The 21248-nt window shown below is 56.7% G+C and overlaps 1 protein-coding gene across 4 annotated transcripts; it reads left to right on the top strand.

Annotated features, from left to right (window-relative positions):
- Window positions 1-734: 734 nt before the first annotated feature.
- Window positions 735-20794, top strand: ANKRD52 (ankyrin repeat domain 52). 4 transcript variants are annotated; one of them, NM_001012939.2, is made up of 28 exons: window positions 735-837; window positions 2693-2776; window positions 4211-4289; window positions 4817-4887; window positions 5763-5963; window positions 6088-6175; window positions 6291-6433; window positions 6573-6785; window positions 6899-6977; window positions 7587-7701; window positions 7789-7871; window positions 7955-8072; window positions 8595-8663; window positions 9080-9220; window positions 9358-9435; window positions 9727-9838; window positions 10213-10284; window positions 10644-10845; window positions 11231-11318; window positions 11425-11542; window positions 11777-11996; window positions 12075-12162; window positions 12710-12793; window positions 13172-13317; window positions 13660-13742; window positions 13959-14041; window positions 14319-14410; window positions 15063-20794. In NM_001012939.2, the coding sequence occupies exons 1-28, from the start codon at window positions 811-813 to the stop codon at window positions 15305-15307; spliced, it is 3222 nt and encodes a 1073-aa protein (NP_001012957.2). In that variant the 5' UTR covers window positions 735-810; the 3' UTR covers window positions 15308-20794. The 4 variants fall into 4 exon arrangements, with proteins under 4 accessions (NP_001012957.2, XP_046760915.1, XP_040510688.1 ...); XM_040654754.2 differs by lacking the exon at window positions 735-837 and adding an exon at window positions 1188-1594; XM_046904959.1 differs by lacking the exon at window positions 4211-4289.
- The last annotated feature ends 454 nt before the right edge of the window (window positions 20795-21248 follow it).

The raw sequence follows: 21248 nt of genomic DNA, 5'->3' as shown, positions 1-21248 counted from the left end.
GCAAAAACCGCCCCCGCGCAGCGCCGGTGCCCGGCCGGGGAAATCTGCAGAGCCGCGGCCTCGCGCTGTGCCCGCCGGGCTCCGCGTTTCAGGCAGCCGCTGCACGCAACGCGACCGCAGCGGGGCGGGAAGGCGCTGCCCCGCCAGGCCCGGGGCTCCGCCGTCGCTCCACGTGGCGGTGCGAAGGCGCTGCTTTGCTCGGCCCGACGGTACCGACGGCCCGCGCGGTGATGGAGCGTTCGTGTCGGCCGCCGCCCCCTGGTTCTAACCCGGGGTGCTCGGCTGCGTGCCGCAGAGCCTCCACAACGCAGCGCGGTGCTCGCCCGCTGCCTCGGCCTCTCCCTGCACGGCCCTCCCGACCGGGGAGCGGCGGGGCCGCACGGGAGCTCCGTGTGAGCAGCAACGGCCCGTGCTGGGGGGTCCAACGGGGCCGCCCGGTCTGGGAAGGAGACCCAAAGGAAGCGCCCCGAGCTCCGTGCCTGCGCCCGGCGCCGTGGCAGCTCCCGACCCGCACGTGCTGGGCGCCTCTCGGTGCCCCATCCCAGGCCGGCACCCCCCCCTCCCCGCTAACACCTCCCCACGCCCCGGGCCGATGGGGCGACGACCCCCGTGTGCCGGCCCTGCCGCGGCGCCCCGTTTCGCCGCCGGTGTTGGCGGTGATAACGGCCGGCGGCGGCGCTGCGGCCCGGCGGTGTCGGCCGCTCCCCGGCGGTGGGCGGGCCCAGGCGCTCCCCGCCCCGCAGCCGCCCGAGCGGAGCCGCCGCGGCCGGAGCCCGATGCCGGGAGCTGAGCGCTGAGGGCGGCCCCGAGATGGGGATTCTCAGCATCACGGACCAGGTACGGCCGCCGCGTCAGCCCCGCCGAGCCCTCAACGCGTCCGGCGGCGCTGCTACGCGAGTCCGGGGATGCGCGGCCTACCGCGCGCCGCACCGGGCTGGGCCGCCGCCCCAGGCCGCGGGGCCTCCAACCGGACCCCACCTGCTGCCGGGCCCGGCCCGACCCCCCGCGACGCTGCAGCGCCGGGATCCGCGCTCAGAACGGGGAGGTCGGGGCTGCCGGGCCGTGCGGCGCAGCGCGGCCGGGGCGGAGTTGGGGGGGGGGGGAGGAGGTGGATCGGCTCCGGGGGAGGCCGCGCCGGGGGCCGCGGGGCCCACAGGTCTGGGGGCGGCCCCGGTGCCCGCGGCGCCGCCCGCACGTGGCTCTGTCCCGCTTCCCCGCGCTTCCCCGCGCCGCTCCGAGGGCCGTTCGTGCCCGCCCCGCCGAGGGGGCCCCGGCTGTCCCCGCAGGGTCCGCCCCGGGCCCGGCCCGGCGGCTCCGTCCCTCTCGGAGCATCGCGGCCGCTGGAGGGGAAGGGATGGCGGGGGGGGACGACGGGCGTCCAGCTGCGGTTGAGGCAGAACTTGTTATTTCTGCGGCCACGGGAACGTCTCTCGTTCCCCGCGGATGGCGGTGGGTGTGTCGGCCAGCACCGAACACCGCACGCGGCGGCGGTGCCGTCCGCCACCGTTTGCCGCCCGTTTTTGTTTTATTTCTGTGGGGTTTTTTTTTTTTCACGTCGAACCGAGGGGTGCTGAGTCTGCTGCATTCCGACGGGGTGAGTCACGCGTTCCCTCTGAGCCGGGATGCGCTCCCCGCGTTTGACGGCTTTCAGGTGGATGCTGCGGGGCCGGGATGGCTGCGGGGAGCTGACAGCGGTGGGCACAGAGCACCGAGCAGAGCAGGAGCTGCCGCGGCTGCTGCCCCGCGGAATGAATGGGATGAGGCGTCGCTTTTAGGGATGGGAGAGTGGGGATAATTCCGAGATCACCCACAGCGGAGTTTGAGCACCCCGTGGTTCACTGTTCTGCAGTCAGCACTGCTGCTCGGGCTCCGTAGCAGGGAGCTTTTCCAGCAGTGCTTTGAACGTTGCCCATCCAAACCCCATCCATGCCGTCATCCGGAATCCAAGAAGGAAGCTCTCTGGCCCCATTGCAGTGTTAGAAAGCAGCATTCCCTTCTTTCTCACAACGCAGACCAGGCGATGTGACAAACGAGTGCCCTCTCAGAGCTCGGGTTCATCTCAACAGTTAAGGCATCTCTATGCACTATACGGGCATCTGTATTCATTCTTGTCCAAGGACTCAGATATGTGCTCGTGTCCCTTGGGGACACCACTCAGTGGTGTGTAGGGTGGTCGAATGCCCACCTCCTCCTTCCCCATTTTCCTGAGACCCTTCACTGGCTTTTTCCTTTCCCAAGCAGTTCCCATTGCTAGGCCATAGCGAGCCACTTTTATAGCAGTAGATGTGGCACCCGAGGAAGATGTCCTTGCAGCTGGTGATAAAAGTATTCTGTTATGATTCTTGGGTTTCTTGTGAGGCAAAAGATAAAAGCATTCTGTGATGTCCCCGGTGCAAAATTGTTGGGGGAAAACGAGGCCGTTCACCCACGAAAGCCGAAATGGAAGGGTGTAGAACTGTCACTGATGGGTTCCTTTTGCTGACGTGATGGGTTGGTTTTTAAACGAATGTATTAATCTCCGTTGCTAAATGATGTCCGTGTCATGAAAACCACCTCCGCTGGCTTTAAGGTCGGCCCCTGGTTGAGCTGCTCAGAACCCCATCCTGCTCCTCACGCAGACCGTGCTCTGGTTTTGCTGCTGGATGGGGCTCCATCTCCCACCTTCACAGCCCACCCATCCCTCTCTCCGCAGCCTCCTCTGGTCCAAGCCATCTTCAACCGCGATGTAGAGGAAGTGCGGTCGCTGCTGAATCAGAAGGAGAATATCAATGTACTGGTGAGTGCTGCCCAGCCCTGCAGCTCGGACTGCACTCAGCCCCTGCTGTCCTTCCCAGCAGCGCTGCCCTTCAGCCAAGGGGGGGGCGTGGGCTGATGAAGGGCTTTGGGGTGGGCTCTCTGCAGGAAGCTCAGAGCTGGGGGCTCCAAACGACTTCAGGATTCCGCCACTGTTTGCTGTGCTTTGTCCCGTGGGCTCCGTCGTGTAAAATGGGGTGTGTGGAAGGATGGGGCTCCCATCCATCCATGGAGAGCTCTTCCTGAAGCCTTCCGTGGCGCAGAGCATGGCTGGGAGGCTCTGGGCTGTGTGGAAGGGCTCCCTGTGGGGGTTCAGTTCCGCCACGCTGCCGCTCCACCTTTTACTCCTTTGGGATGCTGACCCAGCATAGTGTGGTGAGAACCATAAGGTTATTCCCAGCGGAGGGAGGAGGATTGGGGCTGGTTAGCAGAGCGTGCCTCGTGGGTGCCAGGAAATGCTGCTCAGCTCTGGGACATCCCAATGGGTCCCCTCTTGGTGCACGCACCATTACCTCCACTTGGACTGGTGCTGGCTCAGCAGTCACTGCGCTCCCAGCCCAAACACTGAGCCACGAGCACTGCTCTGTTCTGCTTCACCGCCTTGCTAGGGCAGCTCAGCTCTGTGCTACCCCTATAGCACATGCTTGCCCGCTCCACTGCTTGTGGCAGAGCGTTGTGGCACAGTCTGCATCTGAAGGGCTGAGGGCTTCTCCCTGTGCCTGCCTGGGTCAGGGACTGGGCAGCGCTTCGTCCTCACTGTGAGTGTTGGGATTGTTTTGCAGGGCTCTCGTGCAGCTGCCAAGGGAATAAAAACACGATTGTTAATGCGTAATTTCCTTCTGATGTGCAGGTTTAGAGATGTTGTTGCTTGTTTGCTGACCTGCCAGCTGGGTTTCACTTTCACATCCTCCTGCCTGGCCATGCCAGCTCAGCATGCTGCAAAAAATGAGACCTCCACCATTTCCCAAACAGTCCTTAATCCTCTGAAAAACAATTGCTTTTCTCCCCCAACACAAAATGTGGGACTGGAAGCGAGTTGTGCTCTTCCAGCTTTCTCCTTGCTTGCTTCCCAGCTTTGGTACGTGGCACTTCCCCAAGGAGCGCCTGAGCCGAGTGCCTTGAGGCAGAGGTTATGCAGGGCCCAGCCCTGAGCAAACAGAAGTGAAAGGTGTTTTTTCTTCAGCTAATCCAACCGAGGCTCCTCGGAGAGGGGCTTTGCAAGCCTTGCTGGCCTCCAGCAGCAGGCTGCAGGAGCTGTCTGCAGTTCCCATAGTGGGAGGCTGCTTGTTTGGTGCAGCTTTCCCCATTGCATGCCCTGAGCCGTCTGCGTGTGCTGTGCTGGGGCAGGAGGGACTGTGTGGGGTGGTCCCCTGCCTTCAGAGCTGATGGCAGTTCCTGTTCCTTCCATCCTGCTCAGGACCAAGAAAGACGAACACCTCTGCATGCTGCTGCCTACATAGGAGATGTTGCAATCCTCGAGCTCCTCATACTGTCAGGTAAGGGCCAGGGCTCAGGCGCTTTGCTCAGCACTGGGGCTGCCTTTAGGGAATCGTTCCGATCCCTTCTGTGCTCAGAGGTGCGGAGCAGTAGGGGTTGCTCACCCTCCAAACAGCCCTGTGCTCGTAATTAAGCCAATGGGTTTGCAGCCAGGGAAAGATTAGGAAATGTTGCCGTAATCCTAAGAGGTTTGTTCACACGTTGAAGCATCGTGGAGCTGAACTAACAGAGGTGGGCACCCAGCCAGGAGGGAGCTGCGTGCTGGGGCTCTGCTGTGGCTGTTTGGCTCGATAGGGAGCTGGCATTCTGAGCGGTGCAGTCACTTCACTCTGCCTCGCTGCATCCTTTGCATTGCACTGGCACAGCTTCCAAGGGATGTAGCTTGTTCCTGGGCTCTGTCCTCACCTAAAGCTCAGCACAGTCCCTTTTTGCAGCAGGGCTGGGGCTCGTGCCTGCAGGAGCTCCATGTGACAGCATCCAGTTGGTCACCTCTGTTCCCTGACCACCTCCTCTCATTCTTCCTCAGGTGCTAATGTTAACGCAAAGGACACTGTTTGGCTCACCCCGTTACACCGCGCTGCGGCTTCTCGCAACGAGGTATGTGCTGCTGGAGGAGGAATGCTTCTCCTTCTCTTTCCATCTTGCCTGACTTTGGCTCAGGTGGGTGTTCTTGTTGGAGCAGAGAGAGGATGACCTTGTAACCCAGATGCTTATAGCGAGAGCTGGGGAAGGTCCTCTCCGTTCCCTCCATCCTTCAGGAGCCAGCACATGGGTTTTCCCCACGCTGCCCTCCTGCCTTTTCCCCCTTCCAAAGGGCTTTGGGTAATCCAGCTTTGTGTTTCTTTGAGGGATAATGGGGCTCCCTCTCTCTTTTTGGAGCCGATTCCAAGAGATCTTGTTGGAAAGGTTTCCTGACATTTGGCTTTTGTGGGCTTAACTTCAGCCCACTTAGCTTTGTCCTGTTTCGAGTTACTTGAGAGCAAGAAACGTTGCGGTCCTGTTTGTTGGAACCAGGGATCAGCAGCTCTGAATCTGACACACAGGGCAAGTTACCACACATCGACTGGCTTTGTGGATTGTCTAATTGGCTGCAGACAGGAGATGAAATGCGTGAGCGTAAAGCTCTGCCCAAGGCGTTTGCTGTGGGCTGTGAGCGTGTGTGGACAGTCACTGCGTGTCCAGAAGGCAGGAGGTGCTGCCAATGTGGGGCTGCAGCACACGGCCTCTCCCAGCGACAGGGGGAAATCCTTACAGAAGGCAGGTCAATGGATTACGTTTGCCATCCTTCTGGGTGCTCTGCACCTCCTTAGTCTCAAATGAGCCCTCACAGACAGTTCAATCCTGTGGCTCAGATGTGTTTCTCCCATGCCGGTACCCCCATCCAGCTGCATTTCACAGCTGTGCTTGGGTGGGATGAGCCTATGGGCTCCAGCAGGCTGAGTGAGAGCTCTTCCTTCCTCTGCTCCTGCCAGAAAGCACTTCACCTCCTCCTGAAGCACTCGGCAGATGTCAATGCCCGCGACAAGTACTGGCAAACGCCTCTGCATGTCGCTGCTGCCAACCGGGCCACCAAGTGTGTGGAGGCCATCATCCCCCTGCTGAGCACTGTCAATGTCGCGGACCGCACGGGCCGCACGGCGCTGCACCACGCCGTGCACAGCGGCCACCTCGAGGTGGGTGATGGGGCTGAGGGGGCACGTGCCTCACTGCGTCCTCTCCTGCGTCTGAGCTGCTCCTCGTGGCACTGGAGGGGATGGAACAGCAGCCATGGCCCTCACGCTGCTTTTCTCCACCCAGATGGTGAACCTGCTGTTAAACAAAGGGGCCAGCCTGAGTACTTGCGATAAGAAGGATCGCCAGCCCATCCACTGGGCAGCTTTTCTAGGTAGGTTCCCCAGCAGGCATCACCCTCCCCTGTTCCATGGGGATTCACCTTGCAGTGCTCCCTGCAGCCGCATTGCCTGTGTTCCCGTTGGCTCTCACCCTTCTCCCTCCCACAGGGCATTTGGAAGTTCTGAAGCTGCTGGTGGCCCGTGGAGCTGATGTGATGTGTAAGGACAAGAAGGGCTACACCCTGCTGCACACGGCTGCAGCCAGCGGGCAGATCGAAGTTGTGCGTCACCTGCTGCGGCTGGGCGTGGAGGTGAGCCCACGGCTGGGGGGTCTGTGAGCTGGAGAGGGTGGGAGCGTGGGCTGCTTCGTGGCTGCCCTTCCCCCTCCCCCCCCCCCCCCCCTTTGTTCCTCCTCAATCCCCAAATCTTTTGGGTTTGCTGCTCCCGCAGATCGATGAACCAAATTCCTTCGGTAACACTGCACTTCACATTGCCTGTTACATGGGCCAAGATGCCGTGGCCAACGAACTGGTCAATTACGGCGCCAATGTCAATCAGCCTAACGAGAAGGGCTTCACCCCTCTGCACTTTGCTGCTGTCTCCACCAATGGGGCCCTGTGCCTAGAGCTCCTTGTCAACAACGGGGCCGACGTCAACTTTCAGGTCTGGTGCTGAGGGGCTGAGCCCTGGGTTGGGGACATGGGGATCCGCTGCCCCGGGGGGGAGCTTGGAGTGGTGACAGGAGCCTGATGTGACCTCACTTTTGCTCTCCACAGAGTAAGGAAGGGAAAAGCCCCTTGCACATGGCTGCCATCCACGGGCGGTTCACGCGTTCGCAGATCCTCATTCAGAATGGTGAGTGGCTGCTGCTATCTGGGTTACCCCATCCTTCTGCTGTGCTGCTCAGTGCCTCCTCCAGGGTCTCCCTGTGTGTTTGCTTTGAGGGTCTGAGAACTTTCCAGTGATGGCTCAGATTCACTGCTGTTTCATGGGGGCTGCTGCCCCATGCTGACTGGGGCAGTGGAGGGGCACACAAGCTCCTAAGGGCAGTGAGTGCAGAGCAGGGCATTGAAATTCCAGCCAGGTCAGAGCAGCTGAGGCCAAAGGCCTGCTGCTGTGACCATCCCGAAAGACAAAATTCCTGTGGGAAGGCAGCAGGCTTGGCAGCACCCCAGGGGTTCAGCCAGAGACTGGGGGGCTGAACACATCCCTTCCTGGGGGACAAGGGGAGATGTAATGCCCCAGGCTGGCAGGTGGGCTCCCAGCACGGACAGCAGGTTGCAGTTCTCCTGCACGATACAGAATGGACTCGAGTTATCAGCCACATCCCTGAGATGAGACGCAGCCATCGGAACAGCCTGGGCCTCTTGTTCAGCACTCCCAGCACAGTCTGAGCCTCTTTCAGAGGCTTCCTGGGACTAGAGTGCAGAGATCCACTGGTAACGCTTGGCTTTCCCTTTCCAGGCAGTGAGATTGACTGTGCTGACAAATACGGCAATACCCCCCTCCACGTTGCTGCTAGATATGGCCATGAGCTGCTAATTAGTACTTTGATGACGAATGGTGCTGACACTGCAAGGTAAGGAAGAACTCTTCCCTCTCTCTGCCTCCTTGGGCTGGAGGATGCGTGGACAGCCCACACTGACCCCATTCCCTCTCCTTGCAGGCGTGGGATCCACGACATGTTCCCTCTGCACTTAGCTGTTCTCTTTGGATTTTCAGACTGTTGTCGTAAGCTACTTTCCTCAGGTGAGTGGCTCGGCTGTCCCCTGCCCATGGGGGCACTGGGGTGAGACCCACTGTGCCCTGACTCCTTGCCCTCTGCCCTGCAGGTCAGTTGTACAGTATCGTCTCCTCGCTGAGCAACGAGCACGTGCTGTCTGCAGGCTTTGATATCAACACACCTGACAACCTTGGGAGGACTTGCCTCCACGCTGCTGCTTCTGGAGGGTGAGCTGAGCACTGCCTGCCCCTGGGTGCTGTGCCCGGCTCTGGCAGGCAGCAGGGATGTATATTCAGAGCCAGGAATGGAGAGGGACACTTCTGGGCCCTGTTGTGTTGTTGATTCTGATTCATCCCAGCCTGTGCACCCTGGGACCATTTACCTTTATTTAATGCGGAGCTGTAATGCTCTCTTGGCTGAGACTGGGGAAGGGTTCACAAACTGATGTCTGAAGAGCAGCAGGGTTTAGCTGGCCATGTAAATGCCTCACATTGTTCAGTTTCACCGTACGGTGCAGGACAGCACTGGCAGGGCAGGAGGCACAAGAGGGTGATTTCACTGGAGAGCAGGGAAGAGCTTTGTACGAGCAGCATCCAGCCATGGCTGGAGATGACAGGCTGCATTGAGCTCTGCACAGCCAGGCTGTGTGGGTGAGAAGTGTAGCTGTCTTGTCTGCAACTAGGAGGAGTTAGCGTTCCTGCTGTGCTTCCTTCTCATCTGTGTCTAACTCGTCTCCCTAACTCCTGTAGGAACGTTGAATGTCTTAATTTGCTGTTGAGCAGCGGTGCTGACTTGAGGAGGAGAGATAAATTCGGAAGGTAAGCATGCTGTGGGCATTGCAAAGGTAATTCCTCTGCAGCAGCTGGGTTTGGGCTGGGCTTTTCCCAGATCTGCACGTGGTGTTTAAAGCCTCACAGCGGTAGAGTCGGGCTGAGCTGGGGTTTAGGAGGTGATGCCAGCTGAGACTGGGCAGGCTGATGGCTTGGGCTCGGTATCAGAAGGCAAAACACGGCCTCCAGGGAGGTTTTTGGATCTAGTGCCCTGCCTACGCTGCCTCCTTAACCCCATATCTCCCCCAGGAGTCTGGCTCTGGCTCTTCAAATGGAGCAGCTGACCCAAAAGTGGGGTGCAGCTCACCAGCTGGGATGGGCAGCTCCTTGGCTCCTGCCAATGCCCCACAGGTTTCCCTGTGACAATCAGTGCTCCTCAGCCCTTTCTCTTTTCCCCTCCCCAGGACTCCACTGCACTACGCAGCTGCCAACGGCAGCTATCAGTGTACGGTGACATTGGTCACTGCAGGAGCCAGTATTAATGAGGCTGACTGTAAAGGCTGTACCCCCTTACACTATGCTGCTGCTTCGGACACGTACAGGAGGTGAGTGTGTGCCCTGAGTGGGGGGATGCTCTGCTGTGCCCTGGCCACCTCCCCAAGCGGTGCCCTGTGAGGAAGGAGTGCCTCATGGAGGTAGGAGGGGATGATCAGCGAACTGATGGGAGCTTCTGACCTTTCAGAGCAGAGACTCATTCAGGAAACAGCCATGACACTGATGAGGAGCCACTGAAGGAGTCCAGGATGAAGGAGGCATTCTTGTGAGTCGATGCAACCCCATCTGGCCGTTGGTTGTGGTTCACCCTTTCCCTGGGCTATACCTCACTTGTGCTTAACCTGAGCTGAGCTGCAATGAGGAGACACCTGCTGGTTTGGTTCTTGAGCAAACCTGGCCATCACCCCAGCCCTCATCCCCAGGGTGTCTGCATGCACTCCTTGTCCAGCATGGATTTATACAGCATCTGCTCTCAGATCTAGCAGGGGGTTCTTTCCTGGGCATGCTTCTCTACTCTCACTGTTTTCCTGATCTCCCTTTCACTCTCTTGTTGCAGTTGTTTAGAGTTCTTGCTGGATAATGGTGCTGACCCATCCCTCCGGGACAAACAGGGTTATACTGCTGTCCACTATGCAGCTGCATATGGCAACAGGCAGAACCTCGAACTGGTGAGTAAAGCAAAGCCTTGTGTGCTGCAGGAGATGGGGGAGGCCCCCACGAGGTCCCCTGGAGACCTGCAGTGTCCAGTTGTGTGCACTGTAAGCACTGCAGTGCCAACATTTGTCTAGAAGGAAGGGAGGTGGGTTTGATTAAATTCCATCGGGATTCTCAGCGAGCCATTGTGCTGATGATAGCACAGAGGAAGAACTTGGGCCTGGGTGAGGTTAGGGAAGGTTCTATCCTGAAATTCAGATCATTCTGGAGCAGATGAGTTGGTTTTATTATTGCCTTGCAGCCTGCTGGTAGACCGGGTGTGGGTTGAAGCCTCCATGATGGAGTGTTTTCAGGGGTCACTTACGGCTTTGTGTTTCTGCTGTCACAGCTCCTGGAAATGTCTTTTAACTGCCTGGAGGATGTGGAAAGCACCATTCCAGTCAGCCCTTTGCACTTAGCTGTAAGTACGGCTGGCCCAGCCCCAGGGTGGTAGAGGGCACTTGGCTCTGTGCTGGGGTTCACTGTGCCCTGGAGAGCTGCTGCTCCCCGGCAGCGTGGGCTGGGCCACCACATTGGCCAAAGAGCTGCGTGGGGCAAAGCAGGAAGGGAGGCAGCAGCCTGGGACCTGGCTTTTCCCACAGGCCATAGCTCGAAGTCCCTTTGATTTGCATTTGAGGCTCCTTGCTTTTTCTGTTTCATGGCCACCTCGTCTGCGTGCGGGCAGGGTTGGGGTGGGAGTGCAAACAGGGGGCAGCAGAACCATCCCAGGGTTGCGTCTGTTTCTGGATGCTGCTTTGGCATCACCTGCTCTGTCCTCAGGCCTATAATGGTCACTGTGAAGCCCTGAAGACACTTGCTGAAACCCTCGTGAACCTGGACGTGCGGGACCACAAGGGGCGGACAGCCCTGTACCTCGCCACGGAGAGAGGCTCCACTGAGTGCGTGGAGGTGCTCACCAGCCACGGCGCATCTGCCCTGGTGAAGGAGAGGAAGAGGAAGTGGACCCCTCTCCATGCTGCAGGTAATGAGGCTGGGGGCTGTGAGGGAGCCAGGGATGCTCGTTTACCCATTTCCCAGCTGCTTCTTAGGGAAGGGGAAAGGGCTGTGGCTCAGGGCAATGCCTGGGGTCAGGATGGGATCGGTGCTGTGCCACACCTGCAGAAGCTGAGGGCCCGGTTGCCCAGCAGCAGTTGAGAGAGGACACCAGTGGCTTCTGCACACACGTGTTTGCAGCTCAGGCTGTGCATGTGCTAATCAGCCCTGTAGCCTAGCAACCAAGTAATGAGTTTGCTCAGCCACGTGTGCCTGGCTGCTGAGCACGAGCCTGCACCTTTGGTGTATGGTGGCAGCTGGAAGCAGGGACTCATCAGTGCGGGTTTGTGACTCTTTTCTTCTGCTGTCTCCAGCTGCCAACGGGAATACTGATTCCCTGCACCTCCTGATAGACAGCGGGGAGCGGGCAGACATCACCGATGTCATGGACATCCACGGCCAGTGAGTTTGTCTGCGTGTTTCTCTGGGGCTGCATCGCAGGGTGGTGGGGTAGACTTGAGGGCAGCACTTGAGCCCAGCACAGTGCCAAGCCGTCTCCTCCCCACAGAACCCCACTGATGCTGGCGATCATGAACGGCCACGTTGACTGTGTCCACCTCCTCCTGGAGAAGGGATCCACAGCTGACGCAGCCGACAAGAGAGGAAGGACCGCTCTGCATCGGGGGGTGAGTGCATCTCTGGGGGTGCCTGGAGCCCTGCAGCTTCTGCTCTGATGCCTCCTGCATAGGGGCTGCTTGGAGGACAGGCAGGCGTTTCCTATTGCCACAAGAGTCCTCGGTGAAAGAGCCCAATTCCTCTTCCTGAAAAGCAGTGTTTGAGAAGGAAGCTGTGGAAGAAGGGGATAGCTCTGTTGTTGAATGATGGAAGGAGGTCTGACCTTGTCCTCTCTTCTGGCACAGGCTGTGACGGGCTGTGAGGACTGCCTGGCTGCTCTGCTGGACCACGATGCCTTCGTTCTGTGTCGGGATTTCAAAGGCCGGACCCCGATCCACTTTGCATCGGCGTGCGGGCACTTAGAAATCCTGAGGACCTTGCTGCAGGCAGCCCTCTCTACTGACCCTCTGGACTCTGTTGTGGACTACAGCGGTTACTCACCAATGCACTGGGCTTCATACAGTGGTAAGAACTGGGTCTGGGCCCAATCCCCCCTCTGCTCCGACTGGGTGCTGATGGCCTTATGTCTCTCTCTTCTCACAGGGCATGAAGATTGTCTTGAATTGTTACTTGAACACAATCCATTTGCATACCTAGAAGGAAACCCCTTTACTCCATTGCACTGTGCAGTGTAAGTGGTGTTGGGGACTGCCCTGGGTTCTTCTCATCAGGTGACATGGGAGAGGGTTACAGGGCCAGAGCAGGCTGGAGCCTGCAGATGGAGCTCCAAACACTGTCCTGCTCGCCAAGGACTCCTCTCTGGGTGGCAGTAACAGCTCAGGGTTATGCAACCCTCTTGTCCCAGCTCCCCTGTAGCAGGGATGTGGCTGCCAGACCACGGGAGGGCCTCTAGGAGCTGCAGGGCATCTGTCTCATTGGCTGTGTGCAGCGCAGCCAGGACTGGCATGCATGAGATCCACGCCATCTTGGTGGAGCTGCTGAGGTGGGAGGGTCAGCCCCTGGAAAGCTGACAGCAGAGGGGTGAGCAAAGCAGTTCTGTTACATGGTGTTGTGATTCCTTGACTGTCATCAAAAAAGATAAAGGGTGTTTTACCCTAAGCAGCTCCAGTCTAGCTACTGTTGGTTCTTGAGCCCCAGGAGCCTGCTCCTCATTCCAACTTCAGCCATGCTAATGCTGCTGAGTCTTGTTCTAACTTTCCTTCTCGTCCCCACTGCAGAATTAACAACCAGGACAGCACTGCTGAAATGCTGGTGGAAGCATTAGGTGCCAAGATTGTTAATAGCAGAGATGCCAAAGGAAGGTGAGCACAGACTCGTTGCTCTCTGTGGTGCTGCTGAGTGGTGGCTGTGACTCCTGCAGCTCCTCCTTTTCGCTGTGGCCATGGGGTTCCCACCAGGAGGGTGGCACCAGTGCTACCTGACCTGACTTAGAGTCTGCCTGGGGGAAGGTCATTGGGGTGGCTGTGGGAGGGAATGGCCGCACCCGGTGGAGAAAAGGAATTCTGCTGTTTCTGCTCTTCCCCTGGCATGAAATCATAGAGTCACAGAATGGTCTGGGTTGGAAGGGACCATTAAGATCATCGAGTTCCAATTCTGATGTCCCCACGCATGTCTTCAGGCCTAGTCTTGCTGGGGTGCATTCTGTGCTCTTCTCTTTACCTGAGCTCTCCTTTTCCCAGGACACCCCTTCACGCTGCTGCCTTTGCAGACAACATCCATGGTTTACAGCTGCTTCTGCGCCACCAAGCCGAGGTGGACACAACTGACAAGCTGGGGAGGACTCCCCTCATGATGGCCTCTGAGAACGGGCACACTGCAGCAGTTGGTACGTGGTCAGCAGCCAACCCCTTCCCCAGGCACTGCCAGTTGTCAGGGGGCTGCCATCACACGGCATTGCTGCCCACGTCCTGCAGCAGTGCCTGGGACCTCTCTGGGGGGAATGGAGGGATTTGCTGCTTGGGGACTGCTGTGCTTTCAGCTGTTCCTGGGACTGTCAGCCACACCAACACAGCTGTTTTCCCCAGCATGGGTTGCGAGACCCCTCTGCTTCCTCTGGGGTCCTTTAGAGCCAGGCTGTGCCGCTCCAGCCACTCAGTATGTGGCTTCTGCCCCCACTGCCGTGGTCTGAGCTTCAGTTTCTAATGGCAGCCATCCCTCCTCATTTCAGAGTTCCTGCTGTACCAAGCAAAAGCAAATATAACTGTGCTGGATGTCAACAAGAACACAGCTCTTCACCTGGCCTGCAGCAAGGTAGGGAGCCAGAGCCCAGAGACATTGCAGGGAAGTGAGTGTAGGAAACAGCAGCTCTCTTTGCAGACCCTTCTGAAGTGGTGAGCTGTTCCAGAAGGATGTGTTTAGGGAATATCTCTGAATCCCAAGGAATTGCTTTGGTGCTTTGACAGCACCCAGCTCCCATCTGCCACACTTGCTGCCTGTGCGCTATAAACAGTTGACTCTCCTTTCCAGGGTCATGAAAAGTGTGCCTTGTTGATCCTGGGGGAAACCCAAGACCTTGGCCTTATCAATGCAAGTAACAGTGCTCTGCAGATGTGAGTATTTGGACAGCTGGCACAGACGGCAGGGTGGGTGGGGGTGGAAATTGGGGCTTTGCAGGGGGAACGGTGAGGCCTGGGTGAGAGGGGAAGGAGAAAAGAGGATGATGGAAGGAGGTGCGCTTGTTTGGTGCATTCAGAGAGCACTCAGACTCATTGCCTGCCCTAATTCCAACACGTGCACTGCTGTGGGAGGGTGGTTCTGCTGCCCCAGGGCCTGGTTGCTGCATCATGGCCCCAGCGTGCACCTGACCAGTCCCTCCCCCCCCCCCAGGCCGCTCCACATCGCTGCACGGAATGGGCTGGCCACCGTTGTCCAGGCCCTGCTCAGCAGAGGTGCCACCGTGCTGGCTGTGGATGAAGAAGGTACGTGTTGCTTGTGGGCGGCCGGGCCCTGTGTGGGGCTCGGGGGCTGCATGGGGAGGCGGTTGCCCGGCGTTGGGACGATTTCCCATCCCTTCTGTGCTTGAGCTGCATGTACTCAGTGAGGGTGAAGATGCTGACACCCTGTCAGCCCCTGTAAAAGCATTCCCTGGTCCCAGAGGGGTTTCAGATACGTGTCTCTTAACCGTGTGTATCTCCTGGGCTCGCTTGCCCAGGTGCCAATCCAGCCCAAGCTGTTGATAAGCCATTGACTCACTTGCAAGTTGGCAGAAGCTGGTTGCTGCCACCAGAAGCTGTTTATCCCAGCAGTTTTTGCTCTGCTGGAACACCTTTAAGTTGTGAAAAACATCATTAGGTCTGCCCCGCTGCCAGGGCTTCTGAGGCTTTTGTAATTCACCTCCTGCTGATCCCGGCACGCTTCAGAGCAGATGCAGAAATGGCAAGGGTCACCGGTGCCCAGAAGCAGGGTCCTTTGAGATATGAACAGAAGTCCATGCGGGGGATGAAAGCTGCCCCTTGCAGGGCACTGGGTGACATGGAGTGGGAAAGCAAAAGACTTTCCCTTCCCCTCCTTCCCTCCAGCTTGTGCCGGGGGTCCCGGGGAGCAGCCCCTTCACCTCCGGCTCTGTCCTAGGTCATACCCCAGCCTTGGCATGCGCCCCCAACAAGGACGTTGCCGACTGCCTGGCACTTATCCTCTCCACCATGAAGCCTTTCCCACCTAAAGACGCCATCAGCTCTTTCAGCTTCAACCTCCTCAAGAACTGCGGCATTGCAGCCAAAACCGCGGCCTGCGGGGCCCTGCCCAACGGCAGCACCTGCCCCTACAGCAAGGACCGGCACAATGCCATCGGCTTAGACGGCTGTTACTCGGAGTAGCTTAAACTATGGGTGACCTAATATCTTATTATATTTATTTAGAAATTCTATAAATATAGGGCACTTTAAAGGAGAACAAGACTGGGCAGGCCTTCTAGCATGGCCGAGTAGACCAAGAGTTCAACGCTTCCTCTTCTTCTTGCTGGAGCACCGGCGTGGTGCTAGCGCTGCTCGTTGCTGTAACGAGGGGCTGGCAGTGCTACCCCAATGGCACGGGGCTGCCCTGAGCACCAAGCCACGCTCCTCCAGCTGTTTGCATCCCTCGCGTGGCATCCACCGCCTCCCTTGGGCTGCGTGGCCACAGAGAACCAAAATGAGAAAAACTCTCAATTTAAAACAAAACAAAACAAAAAACAAAAAAGCAGCTGATTGGGACCATCAGTTGGGCTGCAGACGGGGAGAGGATTTGGCTCCCAGCTTTTGGGGGTGGATTGAAATCGGTTCCATTGGCGTCCCCATGCTGTCTGCAGGCTGGAACAGGGAAGCCTGAACTCTTGGTGGGGTGTGGGGTTTGGGATCGGGGTGGTCTTGCAGCCGCTGGGGTGGGTGCTAGCTCCTGGCCAAGTGCCACTGTAATGCTCCTCTCTGAGTCACTTTTCTCTCATACTCATCCTTCAATTCCAATACAAACACTTGAATCAAGATCTACTGTACCTGGGACACTAAAATACCCTTTTGGCAGCTGTCATTTTTATGCAAAAACGGGTGCTGCTGCCCGACTCCGCGGTCTGCGCGCCGCGGCCGCGCTGCTGGAACCTCGCTCCCCACACCAGGCACTTTAGGGATTCTGTTGGTTTTCTGTTTTTGGGGTTTTTTTTTTTTTCTTCCTCTTGACAAAATGTCGGATCCTAAGAGACGATTCCTTGATTCTTTTTGGAGTTTTCGTTCTCTGTGTTGCATGGCCGTTCCCATGCGAGAGTCAGTGTTGCTTTTTTTTTTTTTTTAAAGAAAAAAAGAAAAAGGTTATTTATAAAGAAGCAAGCATTTACCTTTAAAAAAAAAAAACCAAGAAAAATCGAAAAAAAAATCTGAAACTTTTAGCCTTTAAGTAAGGAAGAAAATGCACTTCAGAGTCCTTATTCACAACCCTGATAGGTCTGTATTTATTTTTCTAATGCAGCACGTTGGCAGGTTTTATTAGCGTTGCATGTATGTGAGATCGTTGGGTTTTTTTGTTGTTGTTTCGGGTTTTCTTTTCTAATTTTAGAGATCATATTTATAATGCAGGTTTGAAGCATTCGAGAAACGTTGCACTGTTGGGTTTTTTTTTGTTTCGTTTTTGTGGTTTTTGGTTTTTTTTCTTCTGAATTACTGTAACAGTATCACGTGCAAAAGCGATACTCTTTGCTCCATATCACAAGTCTGTGCAAAGCCAAAGACTGGGCACTGAGAAAGGGACAGGGCTGATGGGGACGGGCAGCCCATGGCTGGCATCTGCTGCTGATTCTGACACCGTGCCTGGGCTGGGTGAGGCCCTGGCAGAGAGAGCAGGCCCTGGGAAAGCTGCAGCCTGCTCATGGCCTGCTTGGTTCCTGCTTGTGGCCTGCTCAGGGCTCTCTGTGGCATGTTTGTGGCCTGCTCAGGGCCTGTCCATGGCATGTTCACAGCCTGTTCGTGGCCTGCTTGGGGCCTCCTCATGGTCTGTCCATGGCCAGCTTGGGGCCTGCTCATGGTCTGTTTAGGGCCTGTTCATGGCCTGCTCATGGTCTGTTCATGACCTGCTTGGGGCCTACTCATGGTCTGTTTAGGGCCTGTTCATGGCCTGCTCATGGCATGTTTGGGGCCTTTTTGGGGCCTGTTCATATCTTGCTCATGGCCTGTTCTTGGTTTGCTTTCAGCCTGCTCAGGGCCTGTTTGAGGTCTGTTCTTGGCATGTTCACAGGCTGTTCGTGGCCTGCTTGGGGCCTGCTCATGTTCTGTTCATGGCCTGCTCATGGCATGTTCGGGGCCTGCTTGGGGCCTGTTCACATCCCATTCATGGTCTGTTTGTGGCCTGCTCGTGGCCTGCTCATGTTCTGTTCATAGCCTGTCTTTGGCCTGCTTGAGGCCTGCTCATGTTCTGCTCATGGCCTGTTATTAGCCTGCTCGTGTCCTGTTCATGGCTTGCTTGCGGCCTGCTCGGGGCCTGTTTGTGGTCTGTTCATGGCCTGCTCAGGGCCTGTCTGTGGCCTGTCTATGGCATGTTCATGGCCTGCTCGGGGGGCCTGCTCACGGCCTGTTTACAGCCAGTTTGTGGCCCGCTCAGGTCCTGCTCAGGTCCTGCTCCTCCCATCCCATCCCATCCCTCCCGCTCCTGCGGTGCCTCTCGGTTCTGCATAGCGTAGGAAGGAAAGCGTTTCTGTAACCAAAACAGCATCTTTGTTTCTTGTTGCCTGTTGGAAGTTGTTGCTCTCTGTCGCGTTGGTGCAGGCTGTCCCTGGGCAGCGGGATTCAGCGCCTGTTGCACTGCGGCTTTCTTTTACCAAAGCCCAACCCTCAGAACCAAATAGGGAGCGGCAGCCCTGGCCTTTGGCTGACGAGCACATGCTTTGTGTCTCACACAGGAGTGTCCCCGCTGATGCTCCCTGGTGCCCCGGTAGCGGTGCCACGGTGCAGGCCGTACTCCTTTGCTTCTCTGCCCCCAGCTCGGGGCTCCCCGCTCACCCCACCCCCCCCCATCCTCCAGCTTGAAGGAAAGTGTTAACCTTTCTGCACCGAATACCTCAGTTGGGAACCAGAGCTCACAAAACTTGAATTAAGAGGTCCTTTTTGAAGATCCTTTTCAGTATTCTGCAGAGAAGAACTGGAAAAAAAAGAGATTTGTTTACATGGCTGTCGAGCCCACGCTTGCTGCCCGTCGCGTCCTTTATCTCCCGGCTCCTCGCCGATGGCTGTCGCCTTTCCCTGCGGGGTGGGAGAATGGGTCCAAAGTCCCCACCGCTGTGGCCACGGAGCACCAGGTTGTGCCGGGGCCGTGGGGTGGTGGCAGAGCTCAGACTGCCAGGGCCGGGTACAGATGTCGGCTGGCCGGTGCGTGTTGGTCCATCACAGCATTTTCTGTAGCCAGGGCAGGAGAATCCCTTAGAGCACACAGAGCACGCTGCTTTTCCTTCCCTCCCCCCTTTTATTGTTTTTTTCCAGTCTTGTTGTGGGTTTTTTTTTCAGCTTCTTTTTCCGAACCCGATCTCTTTTTGCCTTCTGTCCACGCTGTGCGTTGTCACCCGTCGCTCAACACCACCACTAAACTATGAGACAATCAATGTGATCTCTGTAAGGGCTTCTCCATTTCTTCTCTGCAGCACCGTGCTTTACGTGGACGCGTTCTTTGCTCTTAGCGAGGAGTTTTTTCTCCCCTCCCCTCGTGTCTTATTATTAATAATGATGATGATAATAATAATGACAGTGGAGTGAAAGGAGGTTTCAGCAGCGCATCCGCGGTTAGGGGGGCTGAGTGGGGGGTGGGGGTGGGGGGGGGATGGGAGAGGGAAGCGCGGCCAACGTTCCCTGCAGGTCCCAGTCTTGTTCTCCTTTAACGCTGTATTGTATACATTTGACAGCACAGCTTGACAATTTAAGTAATAATCAAAGTGTTTGGTAATAATGCATTATTTTGCTAAACGAGATTTGTGATGGTTTCCCTGGTTGCATTGTAAGAGGGATGGAGGGAAACTTCCGCTGCCCGCCCGCTGCCCGCTCCTCCCCGCCACCTCGATGCCAAAGTTGGACCATTCCTGCTTCGCGTTCCCTTGGGCACACGTTTGGTGTAGCTCTCACCAAGCAGCGACTTTTCAGCCCCCCTCCCCTAAAGCTGTCCGTGTGGGTGTGGAACAAACAGCCCCATTCCCCCCCTCTGCCCCCCCCTTAACAAAAGGAAGTTTCTCTCCGCCCCCTGGTCCAAAGCACTTGCTTCAAGTAATAAGCACTTTTGTTAAAGCATGAGTCTGGATTCCCTTTAGCGTCCCACGGGATAGAGAGCAGCAAAGAAGGGATTACGAGAGTGTCTTTGGCTTTGTTTTTCGTTATTATTTCTTGATTTATTTTTTTTTTTAACTTTAAAGAAAGAAAGAAAAAAAAAAGTTTGTTTCTAGGGAATGAATGAACAAAGGGAAGTTATGTTACGAGAGAGAGAGAGAGAGGGGAAAAAAAAAAACACACAAAAAAAAAACCACAAAAAAAAAAAGAAAAAAAAACACAAACAAACAAAAAAAAAAACAGCACAAATACATTTCAACTCGAAAAAAAGGTGTATTTGCACTGCCATTGCTAGAATTCCGGGCTGCACCGCCCGGCTGAGCCATATAAACTGCTGACAAACACTGAATGTAACGCACCGCCCCGGGGGAGCCCGGCAGCTGCGATTGGCTTTGTCCTGCCAGGCACTTCCACAGTCCCAAATAACCCAGCGGTGGTGAGGAGGTGCTCGGTGTGTTTTCTTGTTGCTGTTCCCGAGCTGCAGGCGATTTGTGTTTCCTAAGGGAGATGGGAGACCCCCATCCCTGTGCCCACCCCCCCCCCCAATCCCAGTCCGGTTCCCCAACCCAAAGCACCGCAGAGGTCCCCCCGGCCCCACCGACCCGGGGCTGTGGTTGACAGGTCCGAAAGTAGCACTGAAAACAGAGCAAAAGCTCCAAAATAAAAGAGATATTAAACAAATATATAGGAAACAAAGAGGACAGGAAGGACTCTTTAGGTTTGGAGCACTCCGAGTGGCGCGCGCCTGCGGCCCCGAGCGCAGTGCGGAGCCAAAGCCAAAACAGAGAACAAACCAGAGACCCCAGAAACAACCTTTTTGGTTCATTTGCGTTGCGTGGTGGGGCTGGGGGCCACGTCCCCCCCCCTCCTCCCCCCATAGGGACCACAGAACCGCGAGAGCGTCGCGTCCGAGCCGTGCCGAGCGCGTCCCACTTTGCCTTCAGTAAGAAACCAAAGGACAAAAAACCACCCCCTTTCCATTGGGAACGCGCGTGCGTTGTTCGCTTTGGGGCAGTTGGGTGTTTTGTTTTCTTTCTTTTTCCTCTTCTTTTTCTTTTTTTTTTTTCTGTTCCTTTCTTTCTTCCTTTCTCTCCAAGGACGCCAGGAGCTGTTGGCACCTCTTCTCCCAGCGGCGCTTTTTCGGGTTCATAACGCGGAGCTCCGGGCCGAGCGGGGCAGCAGGAAGGGGACGCGTCTGCGAGGACTTGAAGGCATCTGTAGCAAGCTCTGTGTCTTTACAATATCCTGTGTGTAAATGCTGCACCTCTGTATATTATGCACATAAACATTTCTTTGAATACGATAGGACAGACCTCATCAGCAGTCAGGTACAACGACTCTTCCTCCTCTGTGTCCCGGTGTTCCCCGTGTGCGTGTGGATCCGCGTGTCTGGGCGTTGTCTGAGCTCGTTCCAATGCAAAGAAGGAGGAAAATGAATAATAATAATAATACTAATAATAAGAGGAACATGGCCTTACTCGATCCCATCCTATTGATCTTGTTCGACTTGACAATAATAAAGTGAACGCATGGAAAGCTGTGGCCTGGCTGAGCCGCGTGCGGGGCGGCTGCGGGGGCTGCGGGGTTTGGCTTCGCCCTTCCCTTCCCTCCTCTCCTCTCTCCTTTCCTCACCCAGCGCTGCAGGGAACGACTGCCGGAGGGTGAACTGCTGTGCTCTGCTCCCTGTGCTGCTCTGTGGTGGTGAGCTGCGATCCGTCCGTCCGTCCGTCCGTCCGTCCCTCAGCCAGGACGTGGGTTGGGCTCCGGCCGGGTCAGTGTGAGCGCCGTTTGGGGGTCGCGGTGCCCTTAGGGTCGTTGTGAGCATGGTTTTGGGGGTCCTGCTGTTTTTCGGGTTGGCGTGAGCGCAGTCCCACTGTCCTTAGGGTTGGTGTGAGTGCCTTTTGGGGTTCCAGTGCCCTTAGGGTCTGTGAGAGCATGGTTTTTGGGGTCCTGCTGTCCTTAGGATCAGTGTGAGTGCTGTTTGGAGTCC

Source organism: Gallus gallus, chromosome 34 (assembly GCF_016699485.2).
Source record: "Gallus gallus isolate bGalGal1 chromosome 34, bGalGal1.mat.broiler.GRCg7b, whole genome shotgun sequence".
Classification (NCBI taxonomy): Eukaryota; Metazoa; Chordata; class Aves; order Galliformes; family Phasianidae; genus Gallus; species Gallus gallus.
The sequence above is the reverse complement of the archived record's forward strand: the minus strand, read 5'-3'. Positions and strand labels throughout refer to the sequence as shown.